The 15,991-nt window shown below is 54.5% G+C and overlaps 1 protein-coding gene across 1 annotated transcript; it reads left to right on the top strand.

The window, feature by feature from the left end:
- Positions 1 to 4,029: 4,029 nt before the first annotated feature.
- On the top strand, positions 4,030 to 14,258 carry SHD (Src homology 2 domain containing transforming protein D). The gene is made up of 6 exons (XM_012436368.2): positions 4,030 to 5,137; positions 6,877 to 6,982; positions 7,061 to 7,249; positions 8,423 to 8,546; positions 11,189 to 11,308; positions 13,981 to 14,258. Exons 1-6 carry the CDS (start codon positions 4,841 to 4,843, stop codon positions 14,165 to 14,167), a joined length of 1,023 nt encoding a protein of 340 aa, XP_012291791.2. The 5' UTR covers positions 4,030 to 4,840; the 3' UTR covers positions 14,168 to 14,258.
- Positions 14,259 to 15,991: the final 1,733 nt, after the last annotated feature.

Here is a 15,991-nt window from a genome sequence, read left to right as displayed (position 1 = left end):
GCCAGGTGAGGTGGCTTATGTCTGTAATCCCAGCACTTTGGGAGGCTGAGGCGGGTGGATCACGAGGTAAGGAGTCCAAAGACCAGCCTGACCAAAATGGTGAAAGCTTGTCTCTACTAAAACTACAAAAATTAGCCAGGCACAGTGGCAGGCACGTGTATTTCCAGCTACTCTGGCGGCTGAGGCAGGAGAATTACTTGAACCCGGGCAGCAGAGGTTGCAGTCAGCCAAGATCATGCCACTGCACACCAGCCAGGTGAAGGAGTGAGACTCCATCTCAAAAAAAAAACAAAAAAAAACAACTGTGAATTATGTTTTTTGGGTTTTTTTTAAAAAAGGAGTCTCGCTCTGTCACCCAGGCTGGAGTGCAGTGGCACAATCTCGGCTCATTACAACCTCTGCCTCCTAGGTTCAAGTAATTTTCCTGCCTCAGCCTCCCAAGTAGCTGGGATTAGAGGAACTCACCACCGCACCCGGCTAATTTTTGTATTTTTAGTAGAGACGGGGTTTCACCATGTTGGGCAGGCTTGTCTTGAGCTCCTGACCTCAGGTCATCTTCCCACCTCGGCCTCCCAAAGTGCTGGGATTACAGGCATGAGTCACTGAGCCTGGCCAGTGTGAATTACATCTCAAAAAAAAAGCGACAAGGCCGGGCACGATGGCTCAAGCCTCTAATCCCAGCACTTTGTGGGGCTGATGCAAGCGGATCACAAGGTCAGGAGTTCAAGACCAACCTGGCCAACATGGCGGAACCCCGTCTTTCCTAAAAATATAAATATTAGCCGGGCGTGGTGGCGTGCGCCTGTAATCCCAGCTATTCAGGAGACTGAGGCAGGAGAATCGTTTGAACCCGGGAGGCGGAGGTTGCAGTGAGCCGAGATCGTGCCTGTGCCCTCCACCCTGGGCGACAGAACTAGCTAGACTCGGCCTCAAAAACAAAGAAACAAACAAAACGCGACAAAACAAAACAGAAAGAACCAGAATCGGTGCCTGGCCATAAGCGCTGAACAGGGGTGAGCTGTTATTCTCTCATTAACCAAGTGAGAAAACAAACCCCGTCATCCGCCAGTGTCTGACAGGCTGGGATTCTGGAGCCCAGGAGAATCTCTGGATAGTTCCCTGGGCCCCACCCACCCTGGAGGAGCCCCCTCATCAGCTGCCTCTCAGACCATGAATGCTGGGGAAGGAGGGTCCCTTGGCCCAGCCCACCTCCTTGTTATTACCCACTCCGTGCCCACCTCCTGGTAGCCCTCCCTGCTTTCCCTCCTATCCTGGTCAGAAATCCTAAACTCATAGCCAGGCGTGGTGGCTCAGGCCTGTAATCCCAGCATTCTGGGAGGCCCAAGTGCTGGGATTACACTTCCAGCACTTTGGGAGGTGGGAGGATCGCCTGAAGACAGGAGTTCAAGCACAGCCCGGGAAACAGAGCGAGACCCTGTCTCTATAAAAAATTTAGCCCGGTGTGGTGGTTCGCACCTGTAGTCCTAGCTACTAGGAGGCTGAGATGGGAGGACTGCTTGAGCCCAGGATGTTGAGGCTGCAGTGAGCTGTCATTGCAACACTGCACTCCAGTCTGGACAATATAGCGAGACCCTGTCTGTATAAAAAAAATTAGCCAGGTGTGGTGGTGTGAACCTGTAGTCCTATTTACCGGGAGGCTGAGATGTGAGGATTGCTTGAGCCCAGGATGTTGGTGCTGCAGCGAGCTATGATTGCAACACTGCACTCCAGCTCTGCGCAACAGAGTGAGACCCTGTCTCGAAAAAAGACAGAAAGAAAAAAAACCAAAGCTCACAAGTTTATATGGCTGATTCAAGGTCACAGGGCAAGGCGAGGGGACCTCCAGCCTGGATCTGTTTCTCCTCCGCCTCCTCCTGCCCCTCCCCGCCAGCGTCTCTCCACTCCCCTCCTTGGGGTAGGGGGAAGCCCCAGGAGAAGCCAGCTCCAAAGCATAGGAAAGTCAAATGCCATTTGATTCTGGCCCCGGGGCCTCTAATTGCTATTCCTGACACAGACTGTAATTAGAAGGCCCCTTTCAAATATTTATACCTCAGACATCTAGTTTTATCCGGTAGGGAGATGACTCGGATTTGATGAGATCTGTCAACAGCTCATCCTAGCGCCCTGGAATTGCCTTGCGGCTGACAGAAAGCAGGACGATTACCCGCTGTGCTCCCTGGCTGCTCAGGGGACGCAGCCTTGTCGCCGTGATCACTGATAGGAAAGGGTGGGGTGGAAGCGGGGGTGGCCGTGCACTTCGGGACGGAGGAAGGAGTTCAACAGGCTTGTGTTGGGGGACACAGTCAGTGCAGGGAAGGGAGGAACAGAAGGGTCTAGATGCCTGCAGCCTTCAGGGGCTTTGCTTTGTTGGCTCCAGGCCTCAGTTTCCCCATCTGGAAAATGGAGCTCATAATGGAGAGGAGTTGCAGAGCTGATTCCATGAAGAGACACCAGGCTGGGCGTGGTGGCTCACGCCTGTAATCCCAGCACTTTGGGAGGCCGAGGTGGGTGGATCATCTGAGGTCAGGAGTTAGAGACCAGCTTGGGCAACATGGTGAAACGCTGTCTCTACTAAAAATACAAAAATTAACCGGGTGTGGTGATGGGTGCCTGTAAACCCCAGCTACTCAGGAGGTTGAGGCAGGAGAATTGCTTGAATCTAGAAGGCGGAGTTTGCAGTGAGCAGAGATGGGGCCACTGCACCCCAGCCTGGGCGACAGAGCAGACTTTGTCTCAAAAAAAAAAAAAAGAGAGACTCCAGTGCCACCTAGGCCAGGCCCCATGGCGATGTCCAGGCAGAATGAGCTGTGGAGTGGCTCTGAACACATCCCTCAGTTTCCCCATCCGTAAAATGAGGAAGCTGGGTGATAACTTGCTGTCTCCTGGGATCCTTCCTCGAGCTGTCTGGGTTTTCGTGGTAGAAACCACATCTTTCAAATAAGTAAGCCAAGACTCAGCGGGCGACAGACCCTGCCCCCAGCCCCGGCTCCTGCCAGGAGGCCCAGTCATAGCAGCGTTGGTTCTGACTTCTTTCTTGTCCTCCAACTGTCCCCTCCAAGCTATGACCCGTGCCCAACCAGGGGGCTGGCCACAAGAGGAGAGGATGTGGGGTCCTATCCTTCCTGACCACCCCTCTCTCACTCCAGTCATTACGGGGAACTGGGCAAGCCCCCTCATGGGGAAAGAAAAATGAAAACGGCTCTGCCCTGGAAAATTGGCCAGTGGCCCCCTTTTCCTCTCCCACCCCCTAAATCTCTCACCCTCACTCTCAGACAACAGGGGGCCAGGACAGGCCAGACCCCTCTCACTTCTGCCTCTCTTCCCGCCCCCACCCCCTCCCAGAAGGCCACAAAGGGACAGATGCTGAGGACAGGCTCCAGACACAGATACCATCTCCCTTCCCCAGGCCAGCTGCCCCAAACCCTCCCCCTGCCCGAGATTAGTCCCCTGGGGAGGTGGGGGACAGAGCGGAGCCCTCTTGGGGGAGGGGAAGCCCGATCCCCAACCTCCCTTCCTTTGCCCCCCTCCTTCTCGCTGCGTCAATATCAATTTCAGCCAGTGACCTCTCCACCAATTTCCACACCCCTACTCTCCCGGTCATTTTTACCGCCAGACATCGGTTCCATTTCGACCCTCCTTGGTGGCCATTCCCACTCCTCTGCTGGTCAGTTTCACCCCTTCTGGCGGTCAGGTCAAGTCCAGTCCCCCATTTCCCGGTCAATTTCCCCCTCCCCTCCTCTCCTTCTCCCCCTCCCCTCCCGTCCTTCTCCCCTCCCCAGCTGTGTCCCTCCCAGCCGATCCCCACCTCCCGCGCTCCGCGCTCTCTGCGGCCAGTCTCTGGCGTCCGGGTCAGTGTCCAGCTGCCGCGGCCTCGGCCCCGGAGACTCCCGCCCCCGGCCCCGCTTCGCTCCGCGGGCAGCGGCTCCCTCCCTCCCCAGAACAGCTGAAGGTCTCTGTCACCTCTGAGGGGAGCGCAGGGGGAGGGGAGGGGCGGGGGACGCGGCCGAGGGGAGGCGGGGGAGCCTTGACGCTGCTGCCCGGGACGCGGCCCGGGGCTGGTGGGAACCGGGGCGTCCTCCCGCGCGCCCCCTCCCCAGCGTCCCACCTCCCGGCCGCGCGCCGGCGGCGGCGGGGAAAGTCTCTCCGAAAGCGTGAAGGGGGATTGGAGGAGGTTTTTATTTCCCTTTGTGCGGGTGGCTGGGGCCGGATCGAGGCGGCCCGGCCGGGGGCCGCGGGATTGGGGCTCCCCGCTAAGCCGAGAGGAGCGCGACAAAGGATGCGTCCCGCTGGGGTCACCGTCTCCGCGCCCCAACTTTGCGCGCAGCGCCCGCGCCCCTGGGGAGCCCGCCCGCTGCGCTGAGAACCCAGGCGTCCGGGCTGGGCGAGGGGCCGGGATCGTCCGCAGGCGGCGCTGGCCCGGTCTCCGGACCCCAGGAAGGTATCCCGGAGCTTCCCGGAGGCGGCGAGCGTCCGAGCCGCTCCGGGGAACCGCGCTGCCCGCGAAAACTCCGCGCGCCTCCGCGGATGCCCCTCGCCCTGGCCCCTAGCGCGCGGCGTTCAGGGCCCTGCGCGGCGCCCCCTGCCCCCGCGGTGCTTCCCCAGCCGGGCTAAGGTGGGCTTGCCCTCCTCCCTCCTCTGTCGCCTCCTTTTCCTCCCCCTCCTTCACCTTTTCCTTCCCTCTGTCCGTCCAGAGCCCCGCCAAAGGGCACACCTGACCTTTCTCCTCTTTCCCTGCTCTTCCTCTTCTCCTCCTCCTCCTCCTCCCTGGGGAAAGGGGCCCGGACAAGCGCATGTAGGGGCCCCTCTGACGGTGGCCGGATTGGGGGTGGCAGGCGCCCAAATGGCCAAGTGGCTACGGGACTACCTGAGCTTTGGCGGTCGGAGGCCCCCTCCGCAGCCGCCCACCCCGGACTACACCGAGAGCGACATCCTGAGGGCCTACCGAGAGCAGAAGGACCTGGACTTCGAGGACCCCTATGAGGACGCGGAGGGCCGCTTGGAGCCGGACCCAGCGGGCCCGGGGGACTCCAAGAACGCCGGAGATGCCAAGTATGGCTCTCCCAAGCACCGGCTCATCAAGGTGGAGGCTGCGGATATGGCCAGAGCCAAGGCCCTTCTGGGCAGCCCCGGGGAGGAGGTGCGTGGTTGGGTGGCCCCGGGAATCTGGGTGGAGGGGAGGCTCAGGCTGGGCCCCCTGGATCGTGGAGAGCTTGTTTTATGTCTGATCACAGCGGGGACCCGGGCACCAGACAGGCCCTTCCCAGTCCTCCACCTGCTTGGGGATGTCTGTTTTTTTTTTTTTTTTTTTTTTTTTTTGAGACACAGTCGAGTCTCTCTCTGTGGCCCAGGCTGAATGGAGTACAGTGGTGGGATCTCAGCTCACTGCAACCTCCATCTCCTGGGTTCAAACCAATTCTCCTACCTCAGCCTCCCAAGTAGCTGGGATTACAGGCGCCTGCCAACCCTCCAGCTAAGTTTTGTATTTTCAGTAGAGATGGGATTTCACCATGTTGGCCAGGCTGGTCTGAAACTCCTGACCTCAGGTGACCCTCCCACCTCGGCCTCCCAAAGTGCTGGAATTACAGACGTGAGCCACCGCACCTGGCCGATATCTGTCTCTTTTCAATGCATAATGCTGGCTGTCCCCATGTCTGTCTGACCACCCTGTTTGGTCTCCGGGTCCTCCTCCTCCATGGCCATCCTCTTGGCCCCCCCAGTCCCCTCCCTCAGTACCCCTTCCTCTTCGAACCTGGTGGGACCTTCCTAAAACAGATCTGAGTGAGTTGCTCCCCTCCTGGACACATAAACATCTTCCCTATGACTCTGCCCTTCTAACCACTATATTCCCATTTTGCAGAAGTGGAAACTGAGGCTCACAGAAGAGCAGTTATTTCCCCAAGGTCTCACAGGGTTCTAGCTTACTAAGATTTGAACCCAGGCCTCCAGGTGCAGTAGCTCATGCCTGTAATCCCAGCACTTTGGGAGGTGGAGGTGGGAGGATTGCTTGAGACTAGGAGTTCAAGACCAGCCTGGGCTAACAGAGTGAGACCTTGACTCTCCAAAAAAAAAATCAAAACATTAGCCAGTTGTGGTGGTGCACATCTGTAGTCCCAGCTACTCCGGAGGCTGAGGCAGGAGGATCACTTGAGCCCAGGAGGTCAAGGCTGCAGTGAGTCATGATTGAACCACTCCACTCCTGCCTGGGCAACAGAGCAAGACCTCGTCTCACAAAAAAAAAAAAAAAAAAGTCCAGACATGGTGGCTCACACCTGTAATCCCAGCACTTTGAGAGGCCAAGGCAGGTGGATCACGAGGTCAGGAGTTCGATACCAGCCTGGCCAGTATGGTGAAACCCTGTCTCTACTAAAAATACAAAAATTAGCCAGGCGTAGTGGCACGTACCTATAGTCCCAGCTACTCAGGAGGCTGAGGCAGGAGAATTGCTTGAACCCAGAGGTGGAGGTGGCAGTGAGCCAGGACTGCAATACTGCACTCCAGCCTGGGTGACAGAGCAAGACTCCCATTTCAACAACAACAAAAAAAACATCTCTTGGGCCAGTGTGGTGGCCAATGTGTCTGTGATCCCAACACTTTGGGAGGCCAAGGCAGGTGGATCATTTGAGTTCATGCGTTCAAGACCAGCCTGACAACATGGCAAAACCCCATCTCTACCAAAAATACAAAAATTAGCCGGGTGTGGTGGCGGGCGCACTCCAGCCTCGGCAACGGAGCAAGACTCCATCTCTAAATAAATAAATAAAAAGTCTTGGAGAGGTGGCAGATGGCCCTGTGGGCAGGCAAGCTGGGATTACAGCATCACTCAGTGGGGGTGGCCCTTTTGAGTTCTTGTCCCCTCCTCCTTCCTTCCCTCTGCAGCTGGAAGCTGACACAGAGTACTCAGACCCCTTTGATGCCCAGCCTCACCCTGCACCCCCAGATGATGGGTACATGGAGCCCTATGATGCCCAGCGGGTTATGAGTGGTGAGTAGGCAGGGCTTGGGGGAAGGTGGCAGGGTCCCAGATGGGAGCAGGAGCTGACCAGTGTCCCTGGCCTCCTAGAACTTCCCGGCAGAGGGGTGCAGCTCTATGACACCCCTTATGAGGAACAGGACCGAGAGACAGCGGAGGAGCCCCCTTCTGGGCAGAAGCCTCGGCAGAGCCGGATGCCCCAGGAGGACGAACGGCCAGCAGATGAGTATGACCAGCCCTGGGAGTGGAAGAAAGACCACATCTCCAGGGCGTTTGCAGGTGCTTCTCAGACCCACACCCTGACATCTGAGTGCCCCGTCCCTGCATTTCCTCATCTGGTCATGTCTCCTGTTTCCATGTATTAAGTAGAGTCCAGTCACTTGCCACTTTGGTAGTTTGTTAATTCTCACTAGAGTGTGAATGACTGATAGTCCTAAGTTCTTTCTTCAAAGACAACTTGCATCTTCCTTGGAACCCGCAAACACTTTTTAGAGTGGAATAGAACCTACTTATCTTGCTCAGTGTGGTGCAGGGAGGGGAACGTGGTTTGCTTTTGGAATAGCGTGTGGGGGGTGGCGGGGGTAGAATTTTCTTTTCTTTTGAGACAGAGTCTCACTCTGTCTCCCAGGCTGGTGTGCAGTGTCGTGATCCCGGCTCCCTGCAACCTCCACCTTCCGGGTTCAAGTGGTTCTCCTGCCTCAGCCTCCTGAGTAGCTGGGATCACAGGCTCCCGCCACCAAGCCTGACTAAATTTTGTATTTTTAGGAGAGACAGGGTTTCACCGTGTTGGCCAGGCTGGTCTCGAACTCCTGACCTCAGGTGATCCACCTGCCTTGGCCTCCCAAAGTGCTGGGATCACGCCCGGCCAGCATTTCTTAATAATAAACCACAGGTCAGTTTCTAGCTGAATTGGATGAGCTTGGACAAGCCTCTGAGCCGTAGTTTTCTCTTCTGTAAAAGGGATAATTATAAAATCAGCTTTAAATAATAAACTAATTTGGACCAGGAAGAGCTGTGCAAACACGACTTTGCCCCCAAAGTTTTATGACTGGGAGGGTATTCGGAGCTCAGTGCCTTTGTCCCCCTATCTGTAGATTGGGGGTGATTTTCTAGTTTTAGGACTGGCCTCAGTCTAGGCTGAACCCCAGAAGGGTTTTAAGGACTAGATTTAGGCATTTAGTTCCTCTACCTGGAAACTTCTAACCCACCCCCTCTAGCCACGCCCCTTGTGCTTCTTGCTACCAGATATATGAGTGACTACACCTGTTTCTTCTGAAGGCCAATAGGTTGCAGCTGTGGCCAATCCGGCCCCTACCTTAAGCCCAGCCCCTGGGCTCTGATAGGTTGCCCAATATGGCCCCGCCTTCCTACTGAGATTCCATTGGCTGGCCCCTGCCCCGCACTCCAAGGGAGGCTGGACTTAATTCTTTCCTCTCTAAATATCCCTTGCAGTGCAGTTTGACAGTCCAGAGTGGGAAAGGACTCCAGGCCCAGCCAAGGAGCTCCGGAGACCCCCACCCAGAAGCCCCCAGCCTGCGGAGCGAGTGGACCCAGCCCTGCCCCTGGAGAAACAGCCGTGAGTGGGGGGAACTGAAGGTGGAAGAGCCCCGTTGAACGTGTCTATAGACTCCAGAGTATCAGGTGGAAGTTTTTTCTTTTCTCCAGATTAGAGGAACTGGGGGAACTTGAGTTCATTCATCCACTTATTTCATTTCTTCAACTAATCTTTACTGGGCGCCAGAGCCTGCTGTGTGCCAGACACCCAGTTAGACACAAAACAGAATCAGATGGGGTCCCTTTCTCTCTGGTATAAAGTTCTGGGTTCAAATCCCTGCTCTTCCCTCCTGGCTATGTAGCCTTGGGCAAGTCACTTAACCTCTCTGAGCCTCAGGTTCAAACAGAAAAGGGAATTTCCTTCCTTAACTTGGGTGGGGCTTACAGCCTCAGAGCCAAGAGACAGAAATCATTCTTAGCCAGAAGTTCTTAGGATGGTACTGGGAGGCGTAGGAGTTTGGTGGGCTCACAACTCTGTGCTGTGGGGTGGCACATGAGCTGGGAGACGCTGACTCTGTGTCCTTCCAGCCTGGGAGCTCCCTGAGGGAGTGCCCAAGTCCCCAGAATCCAGGCCATGTTATCACAGTCACCCCTAAAGCTCTTCAGTGGGCAGTACAGAACTAGCTATTTAACTCTGAGGCCTAAGGTGTGCAGATTGCAAGATTGTTCTCTTTTTCTGTTTCCCTCCCTCCCTCCCTTCCCTCCTTCCTTCCTTTTCTTTTTTCTTTTTCTTTTTCTTTCTTTCTTTTTTTTTTTTTGAGACAGTGTTGCTCTGTCACCCAGGCTGGAGTGCAGTGGTGCCATCTTCGTTCACTGCAGCCTCCGTCCCCTCGGTTCAAGTGATTCTCCTGACCCAGCCTCCCAAGTAGCTGGGACTGCAGGCGTGCACCACCACACCTGGCTAATTTTTGTATTTTCAGTAGAGACAGAGTTTCACCATGTTGGCCAGGCTTGTTTCTGACTCCTGACCTCGTGATCCTCCCGCCTTGGCCTCCCAAAGTGCTGACATTACAAGCGTGAGCCACCACGCCCGGCCTCTCTGTCTTCCCACTTGCCTGCCTGCCTGCCTGCCGGCCGCCCAACCAAACAATCTTCCTTCCTTCCTTCCTATCTTCCTCTCTTTTTCTTTCTTTCATTCTTGCTTTAATTCATTCTTTCTTTCTTTTCTTCTCTCTCCTTCCTTCTTTTTTCTTTCTCTCTTTTTTTTCTTTTTTTATTTGACACAATCCAGCTCTTGTAACCTAGGCTGGAGTGCAGTGTCACAATCTCAGCTCACTGCAACCTTTGCCTTCTGGGTTCGAGCAATTCTTCTGCCTCAGCCTCCCAGGTAGCTGGGACTACAGGCTCCTGCCACCACGCTGGAATGATTTTTGTATTTTCAGTAGAGATGGAGTTTTGCCATGTTGGCCAGGCAGGTCTTGAACTCCTGCCTCAGGTAATGCACCTGCCTCGGCCTCTCAAAGTGCTGGGATGACAGGGGTGAGCCACCACACCTGGCCCTTCCTTCCTTCCTTCCTTCCTTTCATTTTCTTTCTTTCTTTCTTTTTTTTTTTGAGACAGGGTCTCCGTTTCCCAGGCTGAAGTGCGGTGGCACAATCATAGCTTACTGTGCCCCTGAACTCCTGCGATCAAGCGTCCTCCTGCCTCAGCCTCTCCATGGGACCACAAGCGCGCCATATGTGTTTATTCTGTTTTCAGATTTCAGATTTTCAGCAAAGGCTCTGGTGCTTCTCTTTCTTTGATATCTTGCTTGCAACTGCAAACCCCTTCATGAGCACATTAAAGAAAAACATTAAGAAAGGGGCTGGGTGTGGTGGCTCACGCCTGTAATCCCAGCACTTTGTGAGGCCGAGGTGGGTGGATCACCTGAGGTCAGGAGTTCGAAACCAGCCGGCCAACATGGAGAAACCCCATCTCTACTAAAAATACAAAAAAATTAGCTGGGCGTGGTGGCGTGCTCCTGTTAATCCGCTACTTGGGAGGCTGAGGCATGAGAATCACTTGAACCTGGGTGATGGAGGTTGCAGTGAGCCCAGATGGTGTCACTGCACTCCAGCCTGAGTGACAGAATGAGACTCCGTCTCAAAAAAAGAGAAAAGAAAAGAAGGGGACAGGTGGGTGAGATATAAGATGTAGCCCTGCTCTTGCGAAAGTGATTGAAGTTGCCAAGGAGGCTGTGAAGATCCATGTCAGGTGCAGCCAATAACCAGGCTCCTCTTGAAAAATCCAAGGGAATTTTCCTTCTTCATTTGCCTGGACGCTACAAGCCCATGCATCAGCTGTGCATGGACCCAACAGACCCCAGAGTGTGTTTGTTTTGCTTTTTTTTTTTTTTTTTTGAGTTGGGAGTCTCAATCTGTCGCCCAGGCTGGAATGCAGTGGCGCGATCTCGGCTCACTGCAATCTCCGCCTCCCTGATTCAAGCAATTGTCCTGCCTCAGCCTCCTGAGTAGCTGGGATTACAGGCGCGCGCCACCCTTCCCAGCTAATTTTTTTTGTATTTTTAGTAGAGACGGGGTTTCACCATGTTGGTGAGACTGGTCTTGAAGTCCTGACCTCAGGTGATGCTCCCGCCTCTGCCTCCCAAAGTGCTGGGATTACAGGCGTGAGCCACCGTGTTTGAAGGGCAACAGCCTTTGATGAGATACCTATTCGCACCGCTAGGTGGTTCCACGGCACCCTGAACAGGGCGGATGCGGAGAACCTCCTGTCCCTCTGCAAGGAAGGCAGCTACCTAGTGCGGCTCAGTGAGACCAGCCCCCAGGACTGCTCCTTGTCTCTCAGGTGAGACCTCAGCCTCACAGGGACAAAGGGTCACTGGACTGCATGCGTCACCCTTTTGGGTTAATTCAGAGGGAGTGGGAGGGTGTGGCTCCAGCAGCCAATGAGAAGGGCTTCCAGGTCAGTGGGCGGGACTTCTAGGAGCAGGGGTGGAGCTTCCAGGGAGGCCGTTAGCTGGTGAGAATGAGCTCCCCATCACTGGAGGTATACATGAAGACAGAGTGGATGCCATAGAGGAGGTCCAGAACTTGGGTAAGATGAGGAACTAGGTGTACGAGACTCCTTTGGATTCTCCTAGTCCAGAAATGGAGGTATATCAATTTGTGTCCATCTGAAGCCAAAATTTCAGGGTGTGCCTGTAAGAATTTTAGGTTGCCAGGCACAGTGGCTCACGCCTATAATCCCAGCACTTTGGGAGGCCGAGGCGGGTGGATCACGAGGTCAAGAGATCGAGACCATCCTGGTCAACCTGGTGAAACCCCGTCTCTACTAAAAATACAAAAAATTAGCTGGGCATGGTGGCGCGTGCCTGTAGTCCCAGCTACTCGGGAGACTGAGGCAGGAGAATTGCCTGAACCCAGGAGGCGGAGGTTGCAGTGAGCCGAGATCGCGCCAATGCACTCCAGCCTGGTATCAAGGGCGAAACTCCGTCTCAAAAAAAAAAAAAAAAAAGGAATTTTAGGTTGAGACCCTGTTTGTATGTACTTCCATCCCTAAAATTCTAAGTCTGTCTAATTATAAACCACTCCCAAGATTCTGCTAGGTGTCTGAGAGCAAGATCTAAGAGCACAAGATAAGGTTGGAGCACAGTGGCTCACACCTGTAATCCCAGCACTTTGGGAAGCCAAGGTGGGCGGATCACTTCAGGTCAGGAGTTCGAGACCAGCCTGGTCAGCATGGTGAAACCCCTCCTCTCCTAAAAATATAAAAATTAGGCATAGTGTATACCTGTAATCCCTGCTACTTTGGAGGCTGTGGCAGGAGAATTGCTTGAACCTGGGCGATGGAGGGTTATAGGCACACCCCACCATGCCTGGCTCATCTTTGTATCTTTAGTAGAGACAGGGTTTTGCCATGTTGGCCAGGCTGGTCTGAAACTCCTGGCCTCAAGAGATCTGCCTGACTCAGCCTCCCAAAGTGCTGGAATTATAGGCAGGTATGGGTCACCACACCTGCCTCTTATTATTACGTTTTTTTTTTTTTTTTTGAGACAGAGTCTTGCTCTGTCACCCACGTGGGGTTCAGTGGCACAATATCAGCTCACTGTAGCCTTCACCTCCCAGGTTCAAGAGATTCTCCTGTCTCAGCCTCCCAAGTACCTGGGACTGCAGGCGCCCACCACCACGCCCAGCTAATTTTTATACTGTAGTGGGGACACGGTTTCACCATGTTGGCCAGGCTGGTCTTGAACTCCTAACCTCAGGTGATCCACATTCCTCAGCCTCCCAAAGTGCTGGGATTACAGGCATGAGCCACGGCACCTGGCCTTATTTTTATTTTTATTTTATGAGATGGGGTCACCTAGGCTGGCATGCAGTGGCACAATTATGGCTCACTGCAGCCTCCATCTCTCAGGCTCAAGCAATCCTCCTGCCTCAGCCTCACAAGTAGCTCGGATTACTGGTGTGTACCAACATACCTGGCTATTTTTGCATTTTATGTAGAGACAGCATTCTGCTATATAGTCCATGCTGGTCTCAATCTCCTAGGCTCAAGCAGTTTATCCACCTCAGCTTCCCAAAGTGCTGGGACTACAGGTATGAGCCACCATCCCCAGCCCTGGCTAATTAAAAAAAAAAAATTTTTTTTTTGACGGAATCTCGATCAGCCGCCCAGGTGGAAGTGCAGTGGCTCAATCTCAACTCACTGCAACCATTGTCTCCCACGTTCAGGCAATTCTCCCATCTCAGCCTCCCGAGTAGCTGGGATTACAAGCACACACTACCATGCCCAGCTAATTTTGTTTTTTGTTTTTTTTTTTTGAGGTGGAATCTTGCTCTGTCACCCCGCTGGAGTGCAGTGGCATGATCTCAGCTCACTGCAACCTCCAATGCCCAGTTTCAAACAATTCTCCTGCCTCAGCCTCCCGAGTAGCTGGGACTACAGGCACATGCCACCATGCCCGGCTAATTTTTTGTATTCTAGTAGAGACAGAGTTTCACCATGTTGGCCAGGATGATCTTGATATCCTGACCTTGTGATCCACCCGTCTCGGCCTCCCAAAGTGCTGGGATTATAGGTGTGAGCCACCGCGCCCGGCCTAATTTTTATATTTTAGTAAAGATGACAGTTCACCATGTTGGCCAGGCTGGCCTTGAACTCCTGACTTCAAGTGATCCTCCTGCCTCAGCCTCCCAACCCACAAAGTGCTGGGATTACAGGTGTGAGCCACCGCACGTGCCTAATTTTTGAATGTTTTCCTGTGGAGACGGGGTCTCACTCTGTTGTCCAGACTGGTCTCGAACTCCTGGCCTGGAGCGATCCTACAGCCTCAGCCTCCCAAATCACTGGGATTACAGGTGTGAGCAACTACACCAGCCACCACACTGCTGTTTACTGGATTTTGGGGACACAGGAGCACCAGGCCCTGGGCACTGTGGGAGGTGGATTTGGGGATAGTGGCTTTCTGGGTGGGTCTGGGGTGCTCAGGAGGCCCTTTCTCCCTCATCTCCCAGGAGCAGCCAGGGGTTCCTGCATTTGAAGTTCTCACGGACCCGAGAGAACCAGGTGGTGCTGGGCCAACACAGCGGGCCCTTCCCCAGCGTGCCTGAGCTGGTCCTCCACTACAGTTCCCGCCCGCTGCCAGTGCAGGGAGCTGAACATCTGGCTCTGCTGTACCCCGTGGTCACGCAGACCCCCTGACAGCGACCCTCGGCCCCCTTTTGAGTCCTCAGGCCCAGAATTGTATCCCAAAGGCCTCCTCTGGCCTAGAAAATAAATAAGTTATTGTTTGTCTTAGCGTCCTTTCTGGGCTGCAGAGGGAAGGGGGCGTTGCTGACTCCCAGCAGGAAAGCCCTAAGGGTCCTGGAGAGGGGGACGATGTGGTAATCGAAACGCTGGAGAAGGCCGGGCACGGCGGCTCACGCCTGTAATCCCAGCACTTTGGGAGGCCGAGGCAGGCGGATCACTTGAGGTCGGGAGTTTGAGACCAGCCTGACCAACATGGAGAAACCTGTTTCTACTAAAAATACAAAATTAGGTGTGCATGGTGGCACAGGCCTGTCATCCCAGCTACTCCGGAGGTTGAGGCAGGAGACTCGGTTGAGCCCAGGAGGTGTAGGTTGCAGTGAGCCGAGATGGTACCATTGCACTCCAGCCTCGGCGACAAAAGCAAAACTCCCTCTCAAAAAAAAAAAAGGAAAAAAAAAAAATTAAGCCAGGCCGGGTGGCTCTGTAATCCCAGCACTTTGGGAGGCCAAGGGGGGCAGATTACCTAGGTCAGGAGTTCAAGACCAGCCTGGTCAACACAGTGAAACCCCGTCTCTACTAAAATAAAAAAAAGTTAGCCAGGTGTGGTGGTGGGCGCCTGTTGTCCCAGCTTCTCGGGAGGCTGAGGCAGGAGAATCGCTTGAACCTGGGAAGCAGAGGTTGCAGTGAGCCGAGATTGCGCCACTGCACTCCAGCCTTGGGGGCAGAGCAAGTAATCATCTCAAAAAAAAAAAAGAAGGAAACCCTCAGGCTGGGTGCGGTGGCTCACACCTGTAATCCCAGCACTTTGGGAGGCCCAAGCGGGTGGATTACCTGAGGTCAGACCAGCCTGACCAACATGGAGAAACCCTGTCTCTAAAAAATAAATAAATAAATAAAAATGAAAAAGAAAGAAACCCTCAAGGACCAAGGACATCCCCAGCTCTTTGTTTTGGGGACAGAGTTGGGGTTGGAGCCTGAATCTCCCATAGGATGGGACCAGAACGCAGAGAGCAAGAGACAGAGCGGGGTGGGGCAGATAAAAACCTCACACGCCGTGGAAACCAGCAGATGCAAAGATGGAGAAACTGAGGGGGGCCAGGCTCTCGGGCCAGCCCCGCTCCCTCCTCCGGGCTGCAGTGGCTTGATCTGCAGAAAGGACATCTGTCCCCATGGAAACAGCAGAAGCAGGGGAGGGGAGCCAGGCCTAGCTGGTGTCGCTTCAAGGTGACAGTTGGGCAGGAGACTCCAGGGGGCTGGTAAACACGGGGAAGACCCTGACCTCCCTCCTCCTCCCCCCACCTCCAGGCCTGCCTGGGGGCGATGCCTGCGTAGGTCTTTCCGGACAGGGGCTGAATGGAAACCAGAGCCCCGCTCACTATGTGCTCCTTGTATTTGTCCCTAGAAGTATAAGGTGGGAGGGGGGTTTTGAGTTGTCACAAAGTCCCTGGGCCACAGTGGACCTCTCCAGCCACCCCCGGGAGCTCTGGGACCCCCAGGTGAACCCTTAAATCTTTTTTTTTTCCTGAGACGGAGTGTCACTCTGTCACTCAGGCTGGAGTGCGATGGTACGATCTTGGCTCACTGCAACCTCCGCCTCCTGGATTCAAGCGATTCTCCTGCCTCTGCCTCCCGAGTAGCTGGGATTACAGGCGTGCACCACCACGCCCGGCTAAATCTTTTTGTATTTTTAGTAGAGACAGAGTTTCACCACGTTGGCCAGGATGGTCTCGATCTCCTGACCTTGTGATCCACCCTCCTCGGCCTCCCAAAGTTCTG

This window comes from Aotus nancymaae, unplaced genomic scaffold, assembly GCF_030222135.1.
Source record: "Aotus nancymaae isolate 86718 unplaced genomic scaffold, 86718_ANA_hifiasm-v0.15.2.pri h1tg000028l, whole genome shotgun sequence".
Taxonomy (NCBI): Eukaryota; Metazoa; Chordata; class Mammalia; order Primates; family Aotidae; genus Aotus; species Aotus nancymaae.
The sequence above is the reverse complement of the archived record's forward strand: the minus strand, read 5'-3'. Positions and strand labels throughout refer to the sequence as shown.

Bases quoted from the DNA above. Each gene is read 5' to 3' on its own strand.
- SHD (XM_012436368.2), top strand. From the start codon at position 4,841: ATGGCCAAGTGGCTACGGGACTACCTGAGCTTTGGCGGTCGGAGGCCC. The intron at 7,250-8,422 runs GTGCTTCTCAGA...TATCCCTTGCAG, and splicing joins CATCTCCAGGGCGTTTGCAG to TGCAGTTTGACAGTCCAGAG. The intron at 8,547-11,188 runs GTGAGTGGGGGG...TCGCACCGCTAG, and splicing joins CTGCCCCTGGAGAAACAGCC to GTGGTTCCACGGCACCCTGA.